Source organism: Canis aureus, chromosome 7 (genome assembly GCF_053574225.1).
Source record: "Canis aureus isolate CA01 chromosome 7, VMU_Caureus_v.1.0, whole genome shotgun sequence".
NCBI lineage: Eukaryota > Metazoa > Chordata > Mammalia > Carnivora > Canidae > Canis > Canis aureus.
Genome location: NC_135617.1, coordinates 15,375,946 through 15,401,411, shown reverse-complemented (window position 1 = coordinate 15,401,411; position 25,466 = coordinate 15,375,946). Strand labels below are relative to the sequence as shown.

The 25,466-nt window shown below is 38.5% G+C and overlaps 1 protein-coding gene across 3 annotated transcripts in view; it reads right to left on the bottom strand.

Moving 5' to 3' along the window:
• Positions 1 to 23,537, bottom strand: part of FBXL4 (F-box and leucine rich repeat protein 4) — a 79,025-nt gene extending 55,488 nt beyond the window's left edge. Inside the window, exons 1-4 of one of the 3 annotated variants that reach the window (XM_077902997.1) lie at positions 23,381 to 23,537; positions 16,928 to 17,053; positions 6,921 to 7,038; positions 5,682 to 6,265 (exon numbers count right to left, since the gene is read on the bottom strand). In XM_077902997.1, the coding sequence (XP_077759123.1) occupies positions 5,682 to 6,193 (512 nt within the window). In that variant the 5' untranslated portion in view covers positions 6,194 to 6,265; positions 6,921 to 7,038; positions 16,928 to 17,053; positions 23,381 to 23,537. The remainder of the gene's footprint in view (positions 1 to 5,681; positions 6,266 to 6,920; positions 7,039 to 16,927; positions 17,054 to 23,380) is intronic. The other 2 variants (XM_077903000.1, XM_077902998.1) reach the window with 2 other exon arrangements.
• Positions 23,538 to 25,466: the final 1,929 nt, after the last annotated feature.

Sequence of the window (25,466 nt, the reverse complement as noted above, 5' to 3'; positions counted from 1 at the left end):
CCTACCTTGCAAAATGCACAAGTTAGATGATGCTTTAAATTGACTTCTTTAACCTTTCTAGTTTATTTAAACATACCAGGATTAATGCTATCATAACAACATTTTTGTGTCTTCTATGTAGCATGAATATTATATACTTACTTATACATATATCTGAAGTTGTAAATATGACAGCATACATAAAGAACAATATCAACATCATCAGTTTTTAGAAATATTTTAAAATATATCTAAATAGAAAAGCTGTCATGTATCTGAATTATTTATATTTTATTTTTTCTTGATAACCTGAAAAGTAACAAAAATTATAAAAAGAGAAAAAATTATTTTATAGGTCTGTGGCCTTCTGAATTAAACTAACATTAACTATAAGACCAATACAAATTGATCCTGAGGTGTCTACAGTAAAATGAATTATTTAAAATTTCCTAATAAAACTAGAATATATTATTTCAAAGTCAGAACGAGAAAGATACCTATTTTATTCCATAAGAGAATATGCCCATATTATTTTATTCTAGAAAACTAAAGCCAGAATCTTAAAATCTAGTCACTGAAAACAAGCAAGCAAATACAAATGTACATGTGCACACCTGTGGGTGTACACACACACACACTTTTCTGTGAGATGGCCCCAAGTCTCTTAATCCTCTAGACCCAGGGCAGTGTTAATGAAATTAAACTGCTTTAAGTCATGCTACTAAACTGTTTACTATATGTGCTCACACACACTCTCTACATGTATGTGGGACAAATCTGACAAACTCCAAAGTCCTGTGTATTTTAAATCTACAGTATCACATATGTAAAATTCAGTTTGGAATTTCAAAAAAAAAATCCTTTCTTTTTAAAGATTGTATTTACTTATTTGACAGAGAGAGAGCGCGAGAGAGCACAGCAAGGGGAGTGGCAGAGGAAGCAGGAAAAGCAGGCTCCCTGCTGATCAGGGAGCCCAAAGCAGGGATCATAGGATCCTGGGGCCATGACCTGAGCTAAAGACAGACACCTAATAAAAAACTAAGCCACCCATGTGCCTGTGACCTCCCACCACTTAATTCTGGGATGGTAACCAACAGCATTCTCTCCATCAGCCCACTTACTTCTCTGTTGGTTGCACTGAATGCCTACTATGTGTCCAGTTCTTAGAAACAAAGAAACAAATGTGATGTTGATCTATTGCTTCCCCATTGAGAGAGTTTCTCTAGGGCTCCCCAGAAGCAACTGGTAAATAGAGAAAGAGAGACATTCACCAATGGAAACCAGAGAAAGCAAGTTTTCCAGCGCATTTAGGTTGGAAGCCAGGCCCATGGATGCAAAAAACTTCTCTATAACCAAGATGTCGCCTGGTTAGTAAGCGTATCTAGTAGCCAGCACAAAGAAGGTTCTCTTGCCAACACTGTTCATTTCATCAGCTGGAAGTAAAGAGACAGAAGAGGAACACCAACAGAAACAAAAGAAAAGTATTTCCATAGTACACCTACTCACTCCCTGCCTCGCAGCCCATCTCTAATTGGAACTGACTAGCATCTGCTTTAACAAAATTATGCTTCTTGGCCTACAAAGTCAGGACTAGACCATGACCAATTTGTGAAATTGTTGCTTAAGCAACTTCCTTTGGCAGCAAATTCCCTCTGTGACAGCCACTTTTTCTCTCCCTGCTTTCTCTGACTTCAGTATTATATAATTAAGTGCTTTCACACTCAAAAATCCATACCACTAAGTTTTATCCCCAAATAACTTTATTCCAATCAGTTCCTTTAATATGACCTCATTTTATTATTTTCTTTCTCCTCTTTTCCTGTCTCCTTCCAATGTGTAACCCTGTGCTAGCCTAACTTCTGACTCTTACACAAGCATACATTAAGATCTTATCCTCAGGACCAGGACATGTATACTATCTGTTTTCTTTTCTCTTAATCGGGCACTAGGCAAGAAGTCAGGAGACTGTGAGATCTTATAGAACTACCTGTAACTTGTCTGCTTCACTTACTGAACAAAAAAATGCAACCAGACAAAATAGGGAAAGATTGCTTTTAAATTTTGAATACTCTGGGACTACGAGTCCATTTCCTGCAAACAAATTCCTGAGCCACTCCAACACACTCTCTCGTTTGCTAACTCTTAAGGTGGGCATAAAACCATGTGCTCAATTAAAATCACAGGCAGTACAGTCCAATGGTTCCCAAACAACTGCGTGTGGCAGAGTGTTCCACGACTAAATGTGAAAAATAAGGAACGTATTGGTATACATGAAAATATGCACATGTATACATGTAAAATTGCCAACCATTCTTTAAGATCTGATCTAGCCAATTTCCCACTATAAACTGAGGTTTCTTTTATGAAGTGATGGTGACGATAAATTATGTTAGTATTTCATTTGTTTGTCTTTTTATGTGTACTCGTTTAGCAATGTAAATAATCTGACAACCTATATCAGTTCTCTAATTTTTATTATTATTATTATGTTAGTTTATGATAGCCAACTTTTTCTACTGTACTCCACTTAGACCTCCTGGTCAGTTCTGTGGGCCCACCCTCCACATCTCCTTGCTTTGCTGCTAAGGGCTTCCACCTACAGCCTTCTTCAGAGAACTACTTGGGCTCCTAGAGCCTCTTCATCCAGAGGGTGGCATGTTCCTGGAAGATCCTCATTCCCATTCTCCTTCCCACTTCCCCAGCCCACAGTCCAAAACAGACGGGTACAGAAGTATAAGAGTCCAGCTCCCTGGCAACCTTTCCTCCAGGCTGGCTGGGACTTCTTCCTTTCCCTACAGCACTCACCCCACTCTCTTACTGGTTCCAGGAGCCTTTTCATGGCAAATCACTTGTGAAACAACAACCTTCTCAAGGTCTGTTTCTGGGATACTGGTTCCAAAACCCCTGGGATTCTCAAAGTCTAGAAACCAGTCATCTAAATCTTAAGAATGGCACTTCCATGTTTGTGGCCCTCCTCTAGCTTGTTCTCTACATTTAAACCTTTCTCACTTCTTTAAACACCAAGACCCCACCTCATGATTTCACTTTTTTGCACGTGCTCTTCTCCCTCCACCTTTCCCACCCAAACTAAAGCTTCACTCAACTTTCAGATCTCAGTTAAGTCACTTCCTCAGGGAAGGCTTGTCTGAGGCCCACAGATTAGGTTTTCCCTCCACCAGCACACTTTCCCTGTGATCTCCCAGTCTTCTTCCAGGCTGGCCTATAAAGCTCAAAGAACAAGAGCCATGTTTGTCTGGTTCTTTGTTCCATTCCCAGCAGTGAACTGACAGACAAGGTGTTTGGTGTTTCTGACTGCTTAAAGAAATTCACCAAATATTAACAGTTACTGAATCTGAGAAGAATTGTGGGGGCTTTTTGTGTGTATTTTCTTTCTTGATCTTTTATAACAAGCTTTTTTAAACAATGAAATATCTATTGATCTCATAATCAGTAAAATTTAAAAGTCTCTTTTCTTATCCTGCAATAATATATATTAGATTCTTTTTCTCTTAAAATTTGATGGTATTTTCCATGGAATATAGCTAAAAATCAGTTAAGCAAATTAGATATACATCTGTAAATAAAGTTGTCGCTTTAATTAAACCATATACTACAACTCTCAGCTAGGAATCCAAGAGCATGATTTATACTTAAAATCAGTTATGCAGACATTAGGGTTTAGATTAAAGATATTACATGTTTCATAGATCTCATTCCCAAATTTGACTAGCTTTTTAAGGGAAAAAGTGTGTAAATTTGTCATTAGAAGACAAAGAATGACAGAATCTAATAAAACAATTTTCTCGTAAGAAAGGATCCTGCCCAAAGCACCTTTTCTCTCAGAAAAAAACAAAACAAAAAACAAAAAAACACCAAAAATCTGTATATTAAAGGATGCTAGTTTTCTGTTTTTTTTAAAAAATAGATTCATTAATACTATTATTCACGATAAATTATCAAGGACATTCTGAAAAGAATGAGTAAAGATTATTCCAGCAGTTTCCAGCTTGAGCTGAGCTGTACTCTGCAAATGTTTCCTGACCCTGGGGAGTTATACTCCCTTAATGTTGAAGGCACAAAGGACTTAAGGGAAGCAGTGTATCAGGTGGTAACTGATCCTGTCCCCACTCCTCTTCCAGTGGCAGCTGGGGACTCAGTTTAACATGTGCCCACCAACAGCTCTGGGGTTAGAATAAGCTCAAAAGCACAGGGCTTTTTGTCTATTTTGTTCATTGTTCACTGATGTATCTCCAATACCCAAATCAATGCTTAGCACATGGTGGACACACATGTATTTTAATGAATGAATGAATTAGTAAAGTGATAGATCTAAAAACTGATATCAACAAATAAAAAAATGAGCAAATAACATGATCAGATAGTTCAAGGAGAAGGAAACATAAATGGCTCTTAAACATGAAAGCATATTCAACCTTAGAGATAACAATAGTCTTTTAACTTAAGGTTTACATGAGATAACATTTTCACCTATCAAAATGACAAAAATATTAAAATTTATCAACATATTCTGTAGGTGAGGCTTGGACAAAACATGTATGCATAAAAAATGCTAGCAGGAATATAAATAAGCAGAGCTTCTTTGAAGAGAAATTTGGCACTATATATCAAAATTACAAATACATAGACCCCTTGGCCCAGCAATTCTTTTGGGAACCCAACCCACACACGTGTGAACTGATTCATGACAAATAAGGTTATTCATTGCATTAATGTTCATAGTAGCAAAAGTATGGGAAAACTAAGTACCCATCAAAAGGAAACTGGTTAATAAGTTGGGATACATATACACTGTGCATTACTTGCAACCACAGAAAAGAATGAGGGACCTCTCTTTGCACTTACATAGAAAGATACAGTATACTCTACTAAATGAAACAAGATATAGAATGACATGAATAGTATGCTTATTTTTGCATATAAAAAAAAAATATATTTGTATTTGCTTGTACCTGCATAAAGAAACTGTAAAAAAAATAAGTGGATAAAAGCGGTTTTGGGTCATTGGCATATGGAGAAGAGAGAACATACAAGACTGCATTATGTACTTTTTAGATTATTGAACCATGTGAATATATTACCAGGTCAATGATTATATTCTTTGAAAAAGAAGAGGCTGAACTACAAAAAAAAGAGAGAAAAAGAGACAGAACGAGGCACTGCTACCCAAATTTATATAAATAAATAGGCTTTTAGAAAGAATGCATGAATTTCTGAAAGCAACATTTGTTTTTAAATGAATATGCTTGTTACAAAGATATCCCCTAACATTAAAGCTAATTCCCTAAGTACCCTCCCTAAAACAATCACTTTATATAGATCTACTTTGAGTTACTCACTGTATGTAAAAGCAATAACATGATGCTTGTTTGTAGGTCATATTTCCTACTAACTTCACAGACTTGCCCACATCCTAATTAGTTCAAATCACATTTTCTTTATAGTAAATTGTGACACACAAATCTCACCATCTATGAACATTAAGGTACAAGGTGTAAAGAATGCATTACATCTTTAAACATGTGGTCTTTCTTTCCCTATTAGAAAACCAAGGAAAATTTTAAAAATCCAATTTGTCTAAACTACTTAAATTACTTAAAAGAATACAAAAAGACTTCTAATAGTAAAACAACCAAAGCCGTTCAGCCATATACCATGGTCATTAAAAAAAAAATGAGTCTTACCTTACTTCAGCAGGTGGAATTGGGGAATAGGGATTTGCAGAACAAGCCAGAATTCTAATGACTGCTCCAGGATGATAAGTTTCCAGAACATGAACGGCTGTTGGATACACCTGTTGTTCAAAAGTAAGTTCCACGTAGTCTTGGCTTTGAAAATTAGGCGGTGTCCTCTTGAATGGCAAGGAAGCACTAGGACACTGATCCCACCATGTTCCGTAAGTTCGAAATACAGCTGTCTGAGTGAAGTCACCAGAACTTGGAAATACATTTGGTACACCTGCCAAATTCCACATGGTATAGGACATACTATTCTCACTTCCATAATGGGAACTGAAATCCACTACTTCTTTGGCATACTGGACCACCTCTGCGTTGAGAGGGGAAGTCCGGCTGTTTGATTCTATAGTTCTATGGCTGTTCATCATTTCTCCTCTTGCAGCTGTCCTGGCTCGGCGCCGAAGGCATATATAATAAAACATAGTCAGAACTGTTAACATGGGAAAGACTGGTGACATCTAGGTGTGAATTATGAAGCTTCAAAAGGTCAGGTGTCCTCAGTAAGACGCATGAACTCTTTGAAGGATGTTCTAAAAAAATGAATGGCTTGGTAAAGTAAAATAATTTAAATATGCAGAAAAATTCATGGATACGGTAATAATCAAGTTTTTCCCCCAATGTAATCCCCCAGAATGAAACTGAAAAAGCAAAATTCACTGTAAATATAAATCTCTGGTACAATTTATCAAATAAATTTTCAAGAAACCTAAATATCGAAAATGTATACAATTTTATGCTATATGGGAAGCAAAACTGGTAATATAAGGCAATGGAAAGTATAAGACCCAAAAAAGAACCTATTTTATACCAAGTTATAACTATCTTTCAGAAAACACTAAAGTCCTTGAACTTTTAAAATGAAAATCATTTCAAAAATATGGCCAACCACTAAAACACTGCTGTAAATCCAAAAGAACCTTAAGGCATTTTATAACTTCACATTTTAACAAATGATGCCCTATTGTTAATTATTACTCACCTCCAAACATGCTAAGTATAGATTTCACATTATGGGAATATAGTTTTCTGGAGCTGACAGTTAATCCAGACCAACTAAATTAACTGCCTTACACATCACAGATCACCAGACAGTGTTTAATTTATAACTCTTAGCAGTATTTGTTAGGGCTTTCCATGGCTGGCTGGCATCTGGTTTGCTGCCAGATACTCTTAGAAATCACTCACCCCAGAGAGAATGGTCACAGGATACACACAGGAAATGCAAAAGTTGGCATTCATCCATGTGGCCTGAAATCTGCATGCTGATTTCAGGTTCAAATGTTGAAATGTCACATTCTTTTACCTATAAGACAACAGTTTTAGAAGATATTTTTATTTCCAACTTAGGAAGTCAAATATCCCAAAAGGATTATAGATCACCTTTTAGATAAACAGATAAACACAGATAACAACAGCTACTTGTTAAGCAGAACTTTCATATTGAACAGGTCACATATTTCTGACTTTGTGGACAATTCTGAATTACTACTATAATTTTAAAATTTCATGATGGAATGTCATAAAAACATCATAATGACCCCTTTCTATATAAACAATACAAACCTATAGCTTATGGATCCAAGTGTGTGGGCAGACATATATTGTAGGGACCAAACAGTATTGTTGATCTCATTGTTTTATTATTTATTTATTTATTTTAATTTATTTATTTGTGACACACACACTCAGAGAGGGAGAGGCAGAGACACAGGCAGAGGGAGAAGCAGGCTCCACGCAGGGAGCCCGATGTGGGACTCGATCCCAGGTCTCCAGGATCACGCCCTGGGCTGAAGGCAGTGCTAAACCGCTGAACCACCCAGGCTGCCCTATTTTTTATTTTTAAAAAATTTCTGAGTACAGTTGACACACAGCGTTACATTAGGTTCAGGTGTACAACATAATGATTTAATATCTCGACACATTATGCTATGTTCACCACAAGGGCAGCTACCAACTGTCACCATACAACCCTATTACAATATCATTGATTACATTGCCTACACTGTGACTTTTATTCCCATGACTTATTCATTCCATAACTGGAAGCCCGAGTCTCTCACTCCTCACTCATTCTACCTATTCCCTACCCCCTTTTCCTCTGGCAAATATCAGTGTTTTCTGTATTTATAAGTCTGATTTTGTTTTTTCATTTTTTAGATTCCACATATAAGTGGAATCATTTGTCATTCTCTAATTTCAATTAGCATAATGTGCTCTAGGTCCCACCATGTTATCACGTACATGGCAAGGTCTCATCCTTTTTTATGGCCATATAATATTCCTGTGTGTGTGTGTGTGTGTGTGTGTGTGTGTGTGTTTACTTTCTATCGATGGACACTTAAGTTGCTTCTATATCTTGGCTATTGTAAATAATGCTGCAAAGAACATAGGGGTATGCATCTTTTTGTGTGTTTCTGCTTTCTTTGGGTAAATACCCAGTAGTGGAATTAACTGGATCATATGGTATTTCTATTTTTAATTTTTTGAGGAACCTCTATACTGTTTTCCTCAGGGGCTGTACCAATAAGATTCCCACCACCAGGGCACAAGGGTCTCTTTCTCTCCACATCCTCACCAACACTTGTTATTTCTTGTCTTTTTGATTTTAGCCATTCTGACAGGTGTCAGGTAATATCTCACTGTGGTTTTGATTTGCATTTCCCTGATGAGTAGTGATGTTGAGCATCTTTTCATGTGTCTGTTGGCCATCTGTGTATCTTCTTCAAAAAAGTGTCTTTTCAGGTCCTCTGCCCATTTTTTAATCAGACTGTTTCTTGAAGGCAGGATCTAGCCAAAGATCTTCAATTCTCAAAGTATTCAGTATGTGGTAGGCACATAATAGTTGATGTGTTGATAGAAAGGTGATGAACAAATAAAACACACTATAAAAGTCTTAAATAATTTAAGATTATATAACAGCATTCTTGTGCATCTTAATCCCAGCCAAATTCAAACACACTGAAATGCTTGACAAAACATAACCAGTGAAACAGTAAATAAAGAACTGAGCTTGAAACAAGTGAGGAAAATCCACAGTTATAAGAAACAAAGGAAAGTCAAAGTGCAGAGCAGGAGCTGAAGTTAATACAACTCCTGGAATCAGGTATAGATAGATAGGCCTTAATGGTTACAAGGGGACTTTCTAACATCCATGCAAAAAGGTTATTTCAAGCCATAGGTCACATGTGGAAAGAGCTTCATAAAGCCAAAAAATCAGGAAAGATTGATTATCCTATCTATGAAACCAGGAATGTGAAAACTTAACTCATTGCCCAGGAAGCCTAAGGAGACATGACATCAATTTAGATAATGGGGAAAAGTCACCAATGGGAAAACAGAATCCTATTAGGCATATATCATGCACAGAACATGGACCTAAATTCACACTACTTTCATATGAGATTTAGAATCTCCACCCCAACCCCAAGCCAAAAGAATTTAAAAAGATAAAGTAGTCCTGAACTGGTAAAACTTTAGAACCTATTAGGGGTAGATATGAAACCTCTTTGCAGGGATACTTTCATGACACATGACACAAGACAGACTAAACCCTTACTAAAGATACATCACAGTAAAAACTCACAGACTACAAGAGAAAAGGAACCACGATAAAGGACACTCAGTAGGCAGACTCACTAAATGGAGGAATTTGCACCCCAGGAACAAGACATAATAGAACAGTCTGAACAAGACATTTTCTAGAGAAGAATAACAAAATATGTATTAAAATAAATAAGGTGTTTCTGCAGCACACGTTCCTAGTGCTGATGTACCACGAATCAAGAGTCAGGTTCTCCTCAGGAAATAGAACACCAAGTGCTAAAGTATAGATCATGTTATAAGTGTCGGAAAGAAACAATCTAGTATATCACTTCTTTATTCAAATATTTCACCTACCACAAGTATAAATCTGTCACAAATTACCAATGCACTAATCTCAAATCTTTAATGTCAAAATTTAAAATGATACACCTTTTACAATATACACTTTATTTCAGAACAGGCCCGCAGGTATATTAACACGGGTAATTGCCCAAAGAATTTACTTGGTCCTTCTCTTTCTTAAAAGAAAAAGGATAAAATAAACTGCAAAAATGAAATTTAGGAAATAAAAAGCAATTGGTAAGCATCCAACTCAATTGACAGAAGACTGCCTGTTTTACTCCTGGAAATCTTCATGAGAAGGACAGAATTCCATTTGCCAAAGTGGATGGATGAGTTTGGCTTTATAATCTTTTTTTTTTTTTTAAGATTTATTTATTTATTTGAGGGGGGTGATATGCGGGGGGTGGGGTAGAGGGAGAGAGAGTCCCAAGCAGGCTCTGCACAGAGCACAGAGCCAGAGCAGAGAGATGGAAGGGGGCCTCAATTCCATGACCCTGAGATCATGGCCTGAGCAGACACCAAGAGTGGGAAGCTCGACTGATTGTGCCACCCAAGCCCCCTGGCTATATAATCTTTGGACATCACTTCTCACTCCACAGTCTATGGCCTGCTTCAGGAGCTACTTTCACTTTCTTTATAAAATTGCATTTATCAGAAAGTAAAAATTTTATAAAACCAAAGGAATACCTGCAAAACAAGATATCATCATTCATGTGAACTTTCACAACCATTCTTGCCAAAAAGATGGAGACAAGTTGTGAAAGTCAATTTTTTTTTTGAAAGTCAAATTCTAATTGACATACCAAGCCATGGACTTTGTTTCCCAGCTAGCTTTTACTATTATAACTTATGAGATAATATAAAAAGTAGCAAGAATGCCAAACAATATCATTTTTAAGCTGCGTTAGAGTTAAGTAAAATTTTACACTGAAGCAACATATGTAAAAGTGAGTTATAAACTGTAAATGTACGTATTATATATTCAAACTTCTGCAGAGTAGAAGAGCAATATAAATGGATGCTTGATTTTTCCAACTATGAATAAAAAAATCATTATTTTTTGTAAGATAAAGCTAAAACTGACAAGTTTTTGAAAGAAGGAAAATCAATGTACGATACACTGAACAAGCAAATATATTTATTCTTTTCCAGCAATACTGCTCAGAAAAATGTAATAAAGTTAAAAACTGTTTTTGAAAATAAACAGGGCATAGAAATATAAACAGGAAGTGTGCAAACCCACTGTTAACACCCTTCATTGATTCTCAACTCCTTTCCAATCAACTAAGATGACACTATAAAAGTGTTTGGGGGTGGGGTGGAGAAGAACATATGGAGGAGAAAGAATAGCTCACTCTACTTTTCCCTGGGAAATGAAGCTGAAAAGGGGAATAGAGCCATAGTCTCAGGACTCATGTGGGCAGCAACAGCCAATGCTGAAGTCCAAATTGTCCAAGTACTGTTTGGATTTTTGCCAAGGCATAGAGGCAATTTGTGATAACCAATGAATATCCCAATGGGCAATGAACCAAATGCAAAAGATACAATAACTACTTTATGAGGAGAATGGGATTCAAAGTCAAAATGACTTTTCCCACCTGGCGCAAATAAATAAGTATTAGCCTGGTACACTAAAGTGTCCAAAGGGGTGATTGTAAAATATACCTTTCTTGAGATATGTTCTTTTTCAGTCCATTCAAAGGGCTACTTTACTTTTTAAAACCCTCACAACATATAAAAATACTGTTTTCCATTTAACAAAAAATCAGAATTAGAAATAGGGTGATTGCTATTTTATTAGCTGTCTAATCCAATTACTTATCAACAATGGCTATGAGGGGAAAAATTTTCCGCAACACACGGAACCTTTATACCAGCACAATCAAGGAATACAGAACAACAGTCATCTTAACTTCTATCCTGAGACTTTCATACTCCTTGGGAAACAACTTGCTCTACACGACATGATTTTATTATAATACAACTTTATTTTCAACTACATCTTTCATATTATAAAATGCTTAACAAAGTTAAATAATACAATTACAGAGGAAGCAATAACAGTGGAAAAGAGAAATTAAGAGGTATAGGCAAGGGAGAACATATGTTTTCTACTGAGATTTGAAGTGAGATGGGGAGTCGATGAGGCGGAGAGAAGCAGGATGGCAGGAACTGCAGAGAAGACGGCTCCTGCTCCAGCACAGGAAAGAGGAGGAAGGAAAAGGACTTTCCATAAAATAAACAAAAGGAGGCCATCGGAATGAACTTGAGCCAGGACCACGCTAAGGCTAGGTTCACAGTGCAATGAAAGAACCTAGAAACAAGCTTACAACTCCAAGAGGATTCTCAACTTAAGGTGAAAAGATCTAGAAAAGGAAAAAGGACAGGCAACAAGGCATGGCCAGATACTGAAGGCAAGCCACAACACAGTCCTGTTGCAGAATGACCCACAGAGACAAGTCGCTGAAGTGAAGGGGAAAGACGAGGGCCTAGGCAGCTCCACAGCATCACACCAAACCTAACAGGGTTGCATAATGTGGTAAGAAATCAGTTAAAAAAAAAAAAAAAAAAGCCAAACCTGGTAATGTTCTCATTTCTGAATCCTGCTGAAACTGATCAAGAGACACTATTTTGAGGAAAGGACTTTTCTGGACAAGTCTAGGAATCAAGACATCAGTGAATGGAGAAAATATCAAGAAGAAGGGAATTATATTTGAATCCAGTGCAAGAGCTGCCACTCACAACTGGCCTTCTTTCTTGGCCTGCCCCCTCACACACACACACCACATGCTTTTAGGTCTCCTTCTGCCTGTCTGATAACTTCTCCCTGGGCCTTCTTCCTCTTCATTCTCAAATAGACAGAGGTACCATTAAGAGAAGACTGTCTTTTGATAAAATGAGATCCAAGAATGTTCCAACTACCTTGGCACCTATCTTCTCCCCTTCCCTTCCACTTCTCCACACTCAGCACCCTTGCTGTAGAATATATGCCTCACCCCAACCACACGTGTGCTTGCACATCTCAGCATCTTCAAGTCTTCCACTGAGGCTGGGCTGCTGGCTGGAACAACTTGTTCTTTCCCACCTGGCACCCTCTATTCATCCTTTAAGGTCAGGTCCAGACTTTGTCTACCACTCACTTTTTCTCTGCTCTTACACTCTTGTGTGCCATTTCTTACATGGTGAGAGATTTTTTCTATCCTAACAGACTATGAATTCCTCAAGTTCAGAGAATGTGACTTAATCATAACTAGACCCTTAGGGCTTAGCACATGCCAATATATGCTCAATAAGCATTTGTTCTGTTTTTTGAAGACTGGCAGAGAAGATGGCCAGAAATGAACACAGAAATGAAACCAGGGACTCTTCAAGATAAGAACACGTCGACCGAAAAATGAAGCAAAAAAAAATTCCATATCTTGATACAGAGCAAAAGAGGGGAAAAGTGGATAATAAAAACCGAAACACAATAGGTAAGAATCAAATGTATGACCTTCTTTGAAGCCATCCAATAAGGAATAGTATACATATTGAAATTTTACTGTTCAAAGAGAATGTAAAAAAGTAGTAACCTCCGTTAGTACAAAAGCAGCCCCTGAACACATAAAAGAGACTTGACCTTGGCTACAAAGAAACTCTGATTGAAATTAAAGAAAGATTCATGAAAGAGATGATTGGAGAGGTAAAAGGAAACTATTTTCTCAAATACAATGAATTTTTTTTAACACTCCAAATCTATGTTAAGACCATAGAATGATTAAGAAGAACAGGAAAAACTATGAGTGGAAAAGAAGTTCTTAGAAAAAGTGATAACCTAGGAACAAGAGGGCAGAAGCCAGACAGGGAAGGCAATAATAAAAGAGCAAGGGTAAAAAGACAGGTTGATATGTTCTGGTATTAGACGAGCTAGGGAGGAGCAAAGGCTGAGTGGTAGCAAAGCAGCTCTTTTTCTTCACAGTAATTATTTACATTTCAATGTACTATGTTAAAATAATGTACCACTGTCAGTAAGGAGACTATTGGAAGTGGAATATTACGATTTTACATGCATCTCTCCTCCTCTATTCTCCTCCAGTTAAAACACTTATTCTGACCACAGTTTTTATTCAACAAGACTCTGATATAGAATAAACTTCTTAACTGAACTATGCGTATGGACAGGGAAAATACAGCCTCCTAGCCCGCTTCAGAGCTTCTTGAAAATCCAGACAAATAGAGTAAAAAAAGGCAGTTGAACCACTCAGGAAGGAAAAACCTAAAGGCCAAGGAAAAATCCTGAAAAACAAAAAGACCAAGAGTACTTCTTTCTCTTCCAGGAATCAAAGTAGAACTCAAAAATAGAAAAAGTATGGCAGCAGCAGGCATTTCCAAACTTCTGCTGAGTTCATGAACAAATGGTGAGGACCATGTTAAGAAGTGCATAAAAAATCAAGTCAAGAATAACCTTGTCAGAAAACAACGGAGAAGGGGAGCCTGGGTGGCTCAGTGGTTGAATGTTTACCTTTGGCTCAGGTCATGATCCTGAGGTCCTGAGATACAGTCCCATATCAGGCTCCCTCAGGGAGCCTGCTTCTCCCTCTGCCTGTGTCTCTGCTTCTCTCTCTTGTGTGTCTCATGAATAAATAAATAAAATCTTTAAAAAAAATTTAGATTTAAAATCAATTTAACCTAGAAATTGATGACGGTTAGTTCTCTCTCCTCTTTCCTAAACTTTCTTTAACAAGCATATCTTAAAAACAACAACAACAACAACAACAAGCATATCTTAACTTATGAAATATTTCATGAACTTTCTTTAGTAGAGAAAGGAATCAAGGAGTCAATGTTTTCTTTTCTTTTAAAAAGCAGAGCTGTAGGGAAAGATGTTTAGTGATTTAACACAGTGGACCTGAAAACCCTCTTCCTGCCCAAAGCACCATCTCACAAAGTGACAAGGAAGGACGTGTTTCTAATAAAACAGGTATGATATACAAAGTACTTTAGATAAGCTGCCACCATGCCATATTATCTTTATTTTTATCTTTTATTCTCTTGTTAATGATGGGTAAGAATAAATCATCTGAATGGGAAGAACTGTGAATTTAGAATAACCCTAAAACTTTGGCAGAATCACAATGTATTATTTAATTAAAATCTAAAATATTAGGGATATTTGGCTAAGGGCAATTTAAATGGACTCACTGAAGAGAGGAAAAAAAATCTCTCTAGCTACTAAAACCATAAAGTATACTGAATTTACTTTATTCAAATACTAACTATACATTTTTGGACAGTAAAATAGAGCATTTTACCTAATAGAAATATATTGAATTTATACTCAGCCTTCCTAACAAAAATCCAATTAAAAGATCATAGGTACATCACAGCTAACCATTCATACTAAAAGAGCAATGAACTAAAATGTTGTAGTACTGCTAAATTAACTTTACTGTGTAATTCACATTCCAAAAAAAAAATTAGTATATAGTTTAATGAGTTTTGACAAAGATATATACCAATGCGATCACCTCCAAAATTGAAAATAGAGAATATTTCCATCAGCCCAAAAGGTTCACTGCCGCCCCCTCCCAATCATCCAGCCACTTCTTGCACCAGATAACAAGAAGTTTATATAACTATAAATCAGACTGTCCTTTAGAGTTACATATAAGTGAAATAATATGTATGTGTCCTATTGTGTCTAGGTTATTTTGCACAGCCTATCTTTATCCCTGTTGTTATGTATATTCACGGTTTGCTCCTTTTTATTGTTGAATCATATTCATGATACAGACATACCCATTCGCCTGTTTATAAACATTTGGGTTGTTTCTTGTGCCAAAATGTTTCTAAAATGTCTGCAACATTTTACATTTCCATCAGCAATATATGAAAATTCTAGTCGTTCCACATCTTCATCAACAGTTAACATCATCAGTCTTGAGCCGTTCCATCGGGTGGGTAGTAAATATCAATTGACTAGTAATGATGTGGAGCATTTTTTCATGTCTTTATTTGCCATTTGTATCTCCTTTAGTGAAATGTATATTTTGCCCATTTTTAAAAATCAGGTTTTTTTGTTTTCTTATTATTGAGTTGTAAGAGTTTCTGCACATTCTACATACAAGGTTTTTTATCAGATAAATGTTTTACAAACATTTTCTCCCAGTCTGTGCCTGGCTTTTCATCTGTTTGATAATACCGTTTTTTTTTTCTTTTTTTAAGATTTTTAAAATTTATTCATGAGAGACACAGAGAGAGAGAGAGGCAGAGACACAGGCAGAGAGAGAAGCATTCTCTCCATGTAGGGAGTCCTATGTGGGACTCGATCCCAGGACTCCAGGATTACGCCATGGGCTAAAGGCAAACACTCAACCACTCAGCCACCCAGGTGTCCCTATTTGATAATATCTTTTAAAGAAAAAACTTTTCAATTTTTATTAAGCCCAATTTATCATTTTTTCCCTTTATGGCATATTTTTGGGTATCCTAGAAAACATTTTACTTGAGAGCAACGTCAAGCATAATTTCAAAAGGGTAACTCTGGGACAGGTAATATTTAATATCTTAAACCTGGAACGAGTTAATTACAGATTAATGAAATTTTAAGATGATACCAAATTGGATGTTGCAAATACTTCTGGTGGGAATACAAAATGGTATAGCCACTTTTGAAAACTTTGGCAGTGTAGTATAAAGCTCAACATACCCTTACCAAGCCATCCAGCATTCTCAATCCTATATTACTTGTCCAAGTGTATTGAAAATTTATTTTCAAACAAAAACCCATATACAAATGTTTATTTATTCATAATCACTCCAACCTGGAAACATCCAAGATGTCCTTCAACAGGTGAAAGGATAAACCATCATACATCTATCCATACAATGAACCACTGATTCAGCAAATAGCACGGATGAATCTTAAAATGATTTTGTAAGTGAAAGAAGCTACACCTAAAGGCTACATATTGTATAACTTCATTTATATGATACTCTAGAAAAGACAAAACTATAGGGAAGGCAAACAGATCAGGGATTGCCAGGAAGTCAAAGGAAAGATGGGTTAACTCCAATGACTACAAAGGGTCCATACAAAGGAATTCCTAGGGTGATAGGACTATCCTGTATGCTATTGATTGCAGTCTTTGTTTTGGACCAAACAAAATCAAGCTAGAGATTTAATATCCCCACATTGGCCTATTTATGGTCCTACTTCATTAGTCTGTTCTTGACCAGCATACTCTGAAAGATATCTATTAGTTGACATGTCCTGCCCATTCATTGTGTCTAGGACAAAGCCCGATCACAGAGACTCTTCCACTCACCTGGCTTTAGGGAACTACCTTTCTAGAAGAGAGAACAGTGACCTTCATGACTTCACAGAGATTCCCAACCAGGAACAAATCAGCCAACATAGATCTGCATTTATAGGTAGGCACAGAATTATCCATCTTAAAGACAAAGAAATAAGTTGGGCAATTAGAGCAAATGGTCTCCAATAAAAGTTAATAAACAATAGAAGAGTAGTTTTAAAATTATAATTGTTATCTTTAGTGTGAATTAATAGAGTATAGAATTCATAAAACAAGTAGAAACTAATTTAAAAACATTTTAAGGTCTTTGAAATTAAAAACATGGTGGCTGCAGTAAATTACAATTTTAAATGAAAAAATAAGTGACTTAGAACACAGATGCAAGAAACCTAATGCTTATATAAATGCAAGAGACTGAAGCTGATGGAAATTCAAGGAAATGCTAGAAGATAATGTATATTTCAGGAATTCTAAAGAAAAAACCTGACTCAAACTGTTATTCACATAGGAAAAACAACACAATGAAAAATATTTTTGGACATACAAATATACTTCCCAAATTCTTCTTAAGAAATATCTTGAAGAGGGATCCCTGGGTGGCGCTGCAGTTTAGCGCCTGCCTTTGGCCCAGGGCGCGATCCTGGAGACCCGGGATTGAATCCCACATCGGGCTCCTGGTGCATGGAGCCTGCTTCTCCCTCTGCCTATGTCTCTGCCTCTCTCTCTATCATAAATAAATAAAAATTAAAAAAAAAAGAAATATCTTGAAGAAAGTATTCCAGTCAAAAAACAAAGGAATTAAATTATTTTTTAAAAGGAAAGACGTAATATTCAAGTAACTAGTGACCTTACAGTCAAATTTAAATCTTTACACATATAGTACTGGTGAAGATGAAAAAGATGGCTGGGGGTGGAGGGGTGGGGGGGAGGGAACATATGTAAAAAAGAAATCAAATCAATAAACCTAAAGAATGTAGGGAAGGCAAGGAGTCACTATTGAATGGAGGTATAAGGGAAACAGTTATAGATGATTTTAGAATTTCTGAAATTGCAAGGAAGAGGAAAAAAAGGAAAATATGAATAGGTTAAATTTTCCTATTAAAAGATAAAGCCTTTTGCACAAGGATCTTTGTAATGAAACTGTTCTATATTTTGGCCAAGGTAGTGGTCACAAGATCTACATAAAATTATCTTAGCAAAGAATTAAATGCAAACACACACAAGCACATGTAAAAGTCATGAAATCTGGATAAAGTCTGTAGATTGTACCAATGTCAATTTCCTGGGTAAAATACTGTACTGTGTAGTTTTATGCAAGATGTTATTACAAGAGGAAACTAGGTGAAGGATACATAGGATTTCTCTATATTCTCTCTTATAATTGCATGTGAATCTATAATTCTTTTTTTTTTTTTTTCCTTCAGAGGATGGAAGGGACAGAGAGGAAGAGAGAGAATATTAAGGAGGCTCCACACTCAGCAGAGAGCCCAACAAGGGCCTTGATCTCATGACCCTAAGGTCAGGACCTGAGCTGAAATCAAGAGTCAGACGCTTAAATGACTGAGCCACCCAGGCACCCCTCAATAATTATCTTTCTAAAAAAAGTTTTAAAATGAAAAAACAAAAAAACAAAAAAAACCCAAAGACAAACTTTCAATTTAGGAGGAGGGAAGACTAGAATAAGAAATAAAGGTCCAGGTATATGATGTTTGATGTTTACAAGAGGCAAGTAAAATGATGTAGAATTACTAAAATTAAAAATATGGGCAATAAAGATCTGATATACACAAAATGATAGAGATGGCAAGAGTAATATCAGACAGTATAGACTCCCAGGCAAAAATTAAGCATGGCAAAATGGTATATTATATTTTGTAAGAATAAAATCCAAATAATTACACATAGGATGAATTCAACCAAATTCATAGTCACAGTAGGAAACCAACATATTTTGCTTACTGATTTGTCAGTTTTGAGGAAATAAATAATGTAGTATAATAAGTGTGTCAGGGAAAACAACAGGGAAAGGATGGCTTATCAAAATAAATGTTTTAGAAAAATGTCCAGACATTTAGAAAAATAATTTAGAATATTACCATAGCAACCGTTTTTAATCTAAATTTATGATACAAAATATGAAATTAAGAGAATATGTACAAAGTATTTTAATAATCCTGAGGTGAAAACTTAAGAGGTATAAAGGAAGAGAATAATAGGACAACATTAATATTATAAAAATTTCTGTAAAGTTCCCAGAAACAGCATTAAAACAATAGACCATGAAAAAAAATACTATTAAATGGTGTACCAAGTCACTAATAGCCACAACACATAAAGAGCCATTACAACCAATAAGAAAAAGATACACTTCAATAGAAAACTGAGAAGATGAACACATAAGTTAAAAAAGAATGCAAATGACTGATAAACATTTACAGATTTTTAACTCTATCAATAAAGAAATGTAAAATCAAAACAGTAAAAACAGCATTTTTCATCCATAAAATTTCTAAAATGTAAGAAACGATTGTATCATGTTGATACAATTCTTGACAGGTCTCTCATGTTTTTGCACATCTTATAAGCAGGGGGCACTGATAGCCTTTGTTCCAGACTATCTTTTCAAGGATGTCTATATAGCAAACATCCATGGTAGATAAAGAGAGATTTCCCTTTAGAGTAATGGGAAAGTCTGTAGCATTATAAATATAATGCCTCTCTGTAGGGAAAAGGTTAAGCAAGTTTACTTGCAGCCCTCTATGAACGATTCAGGTTCTCCAAACTCAGGGTTCCTGTCCTGTAATCTACTGTGTGTGCTGGAGTCATCTTGTCCTTACCACATCACCCAGAAGAAATTGGAGTTCAAGCAAGCTGCATAAGAAAATGACGATACTCTGGCTACTGCTGTTGCTGTGCTTTGTCTCTGGCCCAAGAGTTTCATGTCTTCTGCCAGTGTCCATGAAACTGTTGGCTTACAAGTAGGGTTAAATCTCAAGATCTGTGACAATTCTTGGCAATGATATGGCAGTGGCAGCATTCTTATAAAGTGTAAAAATTTACTCAAGTCACTCAAATTTTACATTTGAAAAGCAATATGGCACGATCTATCATTATTTAAAATATATATAGCTTTTGACCCAGCAATTACATGTCTAAGCATCTACACCAAGGAAATAAGCAAATGTGCAAATAGATAAATACAAAAATGATCCCTGCAGTTTGTCTGTGATAGAAATAAATTTGAAATGGCTTAAATATCAATAGGGAATCAGTTAAACACGTTTTAGGTTATTCCTACACTGAAATACCAAAAAAGACCTTTAAAAAACAATTTTCTATGCACTGATACTGAAAGATGCTCATCAATTATTACTAACTGGAAGTTATAGAAAATTACATAGAGTACACTGTCATTTATGAAACAAATGGAGATTTGTACACATGTATTTCTAGTCTCTGAAAGGAGAACAAATGATTAATGATGATCTCTGGGAAATTAGGTGAGATAGGTGGGCACACAACACTAACGTTCTCCTTTGGCTACTTCTGTATTACCTGATTTTTTTTTTTTTTTGAAGAATGTATACATTTTATAATCTAATAAAGTTTCTAAGTATCTGTTAAGTTTTTACACCTAAGACATACAGTTAGGATAGTAAAATACAAATGGACAAGGGGCTGCCCTGGATGTTACTTCTATCTGCATTTATTCCTCAGAGCTGCTGAAACCCGTACAGAAAGTCCTGAGTCATGGCTGAGGAGAGCCTATACTTCTGAACAACACAATGCAAAGCTAAAAGACCTGCAGATTTTGAACAGCTGCTTTTCTACATACAACTCTAAGGAGCAACTCTATGCGGCACCAGTTCTGAGGTATCAAAAGAAGGGATTTACTTAGCAATGGTTAATGATTCAACGTACCATGAAACAGGTTACCTAAAAGTAAATAATAATAATTTCAAGAATAGTGAAGAAACTTTAAAGGGGGGCAGGGCACCTGGGTGACTCAGTAGGTTGAGCGAGCAATTCTTGATTTTGGCTCAGGTCGTGCTCTCAGGGTCTTGGGAATCCAGCCCTGGTTTAGGCTCTGCCCTCAGTGTGGAGTCTGCTTGAATTTTCTCTCTCCCTCTCCCTCTGCCCCTTATTTATTTATTTAGAGCACTGCTCCCACAATAAACAGATAGATAGATAGATAGATAAATTCTTTTAAAATAAAGGGGGTATATAAAAAAGGAAATCAATTTAACCCCACTAAGTGTCGTCATTCCAAAAATATTTAGTGGTCAACAATATGCAGACACTGTTTGAATCACTAGACATTAAACACACTATAAAGCTAGAGTAAGAAAAGCAGCATGGGGATCCCTGGGTGGCGCAGCGGTTTGGCGCCTGCCTTTGGCCCAGGGCGCGATCCTGGAGACCCGGGATCCAATCCCACGTCAGGCTCCCGGTGCATGAAGCCTGCTTCTCCCTCTGCCTATGTCTCTGCCTCTCTGTCTCTCTCTCAGTGTGACTATCATAAATAAATAAGGAAAAAAATTAAAAAAAAAAAAAAAAAAAGAAAAGCAGCATGGGATCAGTACAGGAAGCCAGAGATCACAGAACAAAAGTTCAGAAAACGTCCTTAGAACACACAAGAATGAGGAAGGACCTTGGATAAATAAAGTATTTGTTATCAGCTGGGAAAAACAGAATCCAACAAATGATGATGGGGTCCATGGCTCACAATTTTGGGTGGGGGAAGCGCCTTACTTCCTTTTTCACGCTAAATTATACGTGAGGCAAGTTAAAGAGTTTTGGATGATGACTAAGTTCATTAAAAGTACTAGAACAGGGGATCCCTGGGTGGCTCAGAGGTTTAGCGCCGCCTTCGGCCCAGGGCGTGACCCCGGAGACCCGGGATCCAGTCCCACATTGGGCCCCCTGCATGGAGCCTGCTTCTCCCTCTGCCTGTGTTGTGTCTCTGCCTCTCTGTGTGTGTCTATGATGAATAAATAAAATCTTTAAAAAAAAAATTTAAAAGTACTAGAAGAAAACAGGTGGGTACATATATATTTGCAGTTCTCCAAGGTTACATTTCCATGAAGTTAAACTCCAAGGTTACATTTCCATGAAGTAAAACCAGCATGTTGATCCCAGGAAATTTAAGAGCGCGAGGCAGAGACTAAGACGGCAGAGAACAAAGGGACAGTTTTTGCTGACTATATTTGAAAGTAAAAGACAGCGGTTAGCAATATTTTAAGACGCCACGGTGAGAGCAGTACGATAACTGCATTACTCGATCACGGCGTTATAGAGAAGAAAGTTAACCACTGCGCATGATTTCTGATTTTTCAAGTCCGTAAAACCGGGAGAGAAGCGCCGGAAGTTGAAGGGCTCAGAAAAGCCAACATCGGAGCTTAAAAAGTTGGTACTCAAAAAAAAAAAAAAAAAGGTATGAAAAGAAGAATCCAACTCAATGAGCAATTCGAGAGTGCCCACCAGGGTGATGGGGCACATCGCCGCCCGCGGGGCGCCCCCAATAACCTAAAAGAGCTACTGAGGAGCTGCAGGATCGTGGGTGCATTAGGAAAATCTCCCTGTACTTCACCAACAGGTACAATACGGAGTGCGGACCTACAGAGGCATTAAGCGAGCTCTTTAAAGGATACAGCGTGCCTGAACCCGAGGAACCGCACGCCAGGAAGCAGGAAAGGCAGCTGCTGTCCTCCAAGCGGAACAATCAAGATCACCGCACCTGGCGTCAGATCCCCCAGGGCAAGGTGCCAATCACGGTGTCCCGTCAACGCCGCTACCTGACCACAGGCTTATTAATCACCTTGACTTTCTATTTGTTCGTAAATCCCGATTAGTGACTGCAGCCCACGGCTATGTGCCAATAAGCCCTTGGGAACCATCAGGGCGACCCCAAACCTCTCCCACTGCCAACATGAGGATGGGGAGGCCGAGGGGGTGGTCACCGCCAACACTACGCCCAGGGACACCCCTGCACTTGGGAACAGGGCTGCCGCCCGGTATCTTGTCCAGTCCTAGACCACGGGCCTGGTTAGCGCAAAGCAGCGATGCTACGGGGAAATCAAGGCAACACGCACGGGGGCAACAAGGACACGGGCGGGCAGGCGGCCGCCGCGGGCTGCACTCACGGCTCGGGCCCGGGGGCCCCGCGGGGTAAACAGGCCCCGGCGGGGTGGGAGTCGGGCCGCCGCCGCACGCCGTGCGGACACGCTGGGGCAGAGAAGCCGCACGCACGGCGCGTGAGCCGCTCACGGGGGCCCGGCAAGCTCGGCGGGCGGGGGGCGGGGGGCGGGCGGGCGCGGGCCCGGGGGGAGGGGCGGCCGGCGGGGACCTCGGCCCGCGCCCAGGCTCCCCGCAGCGCGGCGCTCCGCCCTGGCCCGGCCCCGCCCCAGCGCTCAGGGAGGAAGACGGAGACCCGCCGGAGGAAAAGAGGTAAAGGAAGGGCCGTACCCTGCCGGGTCCGGGAGAGGTGCACGCCCTGGGCCTCACCAGCGACCCAGGCGGCACCGGGAGACGCGGGCGCGGGGGCGGCTCCCAGAGTCCCGCGCTGCGGCGCGACGGCTCAGAGGCCGGCCCAGCGCGACCCGGAAGGAAGACGCGGAGACCGCGAGGAGGGGCGGGGCCGAGCGGGGAGGCGGGGCCAGAGGGCGGGGCCGAGCGGGGAGGCGGGGCCAGAGGGCGGGGCCGAGCGGGGAGGCGGGGCCAGAGGGCGGGGCCGAGCGGGGGAGGCGGGGCCAGAGGGCGGGGCCGAGCGGGGAGGCGGGGCCGAGCGGGGAGGCGGGGCGCCGCCGCAGCTGGAGCTCCGCGCGGCGTCCTCCAGGACCGCCCCCTCCCAGGCCGCGGGGAGGAGCTTCCTACTGACTCCCCAGCCCCAGCCGCGCCCTATAAATTGCTCACTCACTACCCAGCAGGCAGTGGTTGAAATCCACTGCGGGAGTGACGCGTTCCTTGCACCAGGCCGCCGTCTGTAGTGTAGTCCTGCCAAGGCTTTTGCAGTCCAGAGTTGGCGAGCCGGGTAATGCCTAAGGTCCTCAGAGCAAAAGCGGAAAACAAAATTATAGGTGCTCTGGAGGGCCTGATTCACCAAGTTTGCAAACCTCTTCTGCCCCAAATACGAATCCATCCTGCAAGCTCATTTCCCTCACATTTGGAAACTGTTGTCCATAACCTCTCATGAACAAGATGATCTCACGTCTCCCCTACTCAGTTACTGTTGTTTCTTTTCAGTAGGTATTGTATCTAATTCAGTGTTAGATACAGTTAGATATTGTATCTAATTCAGTCGATATTGTATCTAACATCAACTTTTTAAAGTTTGCATTATACTGATCTTGTTACAAGATTTCTATTAAGACGTAAAAACATTGAAAAATGAAGAGATGTTAACACATCACTTGCTATTTATTTGCCCCTAAAGAGGCAAAATAATATATTTATTTATAAAGCACACATATGAACTGAGCTGATATATGATGTGCAATAAAGATTCTACACAAAACTGGACATTTTTAAAAAGAATACATGATGTCCAGTACAAATCGTACGCAAAACTGGACATTTTAAAAAAGAACTGAAGCTTAATCTCCAATCTCCCTTGAGTGTGGGTGGCTTAGTGACTTGCTGCCAAAGAATATGGAAGAGAGGAAAAAGTAGCTTTATTGTGGAGAAACCTGGTAAACACTACCTTGGTCAGATGAAAGTTAACACCATCAATGATAAACCAAGTTGATAGTATGCACTCTGATATGGTGTGATGAGAAAGGCACTTCGTCTCCATAATATTCTTCCTCAAAACCCATAAACCCCATCTGGCCTTGAAACAACGTCAGAAAACCCAGAAAAACCTACAAAATACCTGAATAAACTGTCAGGTTAATGGAAAAAAATATAACAAAACAGACAAGAAAAAACTGAGAAATTGTCACAGACCAGATGGGGATTTGCATGATAGGACCACTAAATGTTACATGGTATTTTGAATGGGATCCTAGAACATGAAAAGGATGGTAGTAGCAAAACTAATGAAATAGGAATTCAGTTAATAGTAATGTACCAATGTTGCTTTCTTCATTGTAGCAAAGGTACTATTATAATATATGATGTTAATAAGTAAAGGGAAAATGGATGAGTGGTATGTAGAACCTTCTGTACCACCATTGCAACTTTTCTGCAAATCTCAAGTACATTCTAAAATCACACATGGACTACAAATAAATTAACTTATTAATGAGTAAACAAAACCTGCTCTTTTATGATTGCCAATGAGACTTAATTGAGTTGATGTCTTTAGGCACTCAGACCCAGTCTAACTAAAACAGTTTCTTACTTCTAATTTTTAAAAATATATTATTTCTAATTTTTTAATAAAAATATATTTTTTATAAAATGTATTCAGAAAAGAACACAAAATATGAATGTCAAGTTTGATGAAACATGAACATGCCCATTTATTCATCACTAAGATCCAAAAATAGATCATGGGGCACCTGGGTGGCTCAGTTGGTTGGGCATCTGCCTTTATCTCAGGTTATGATCC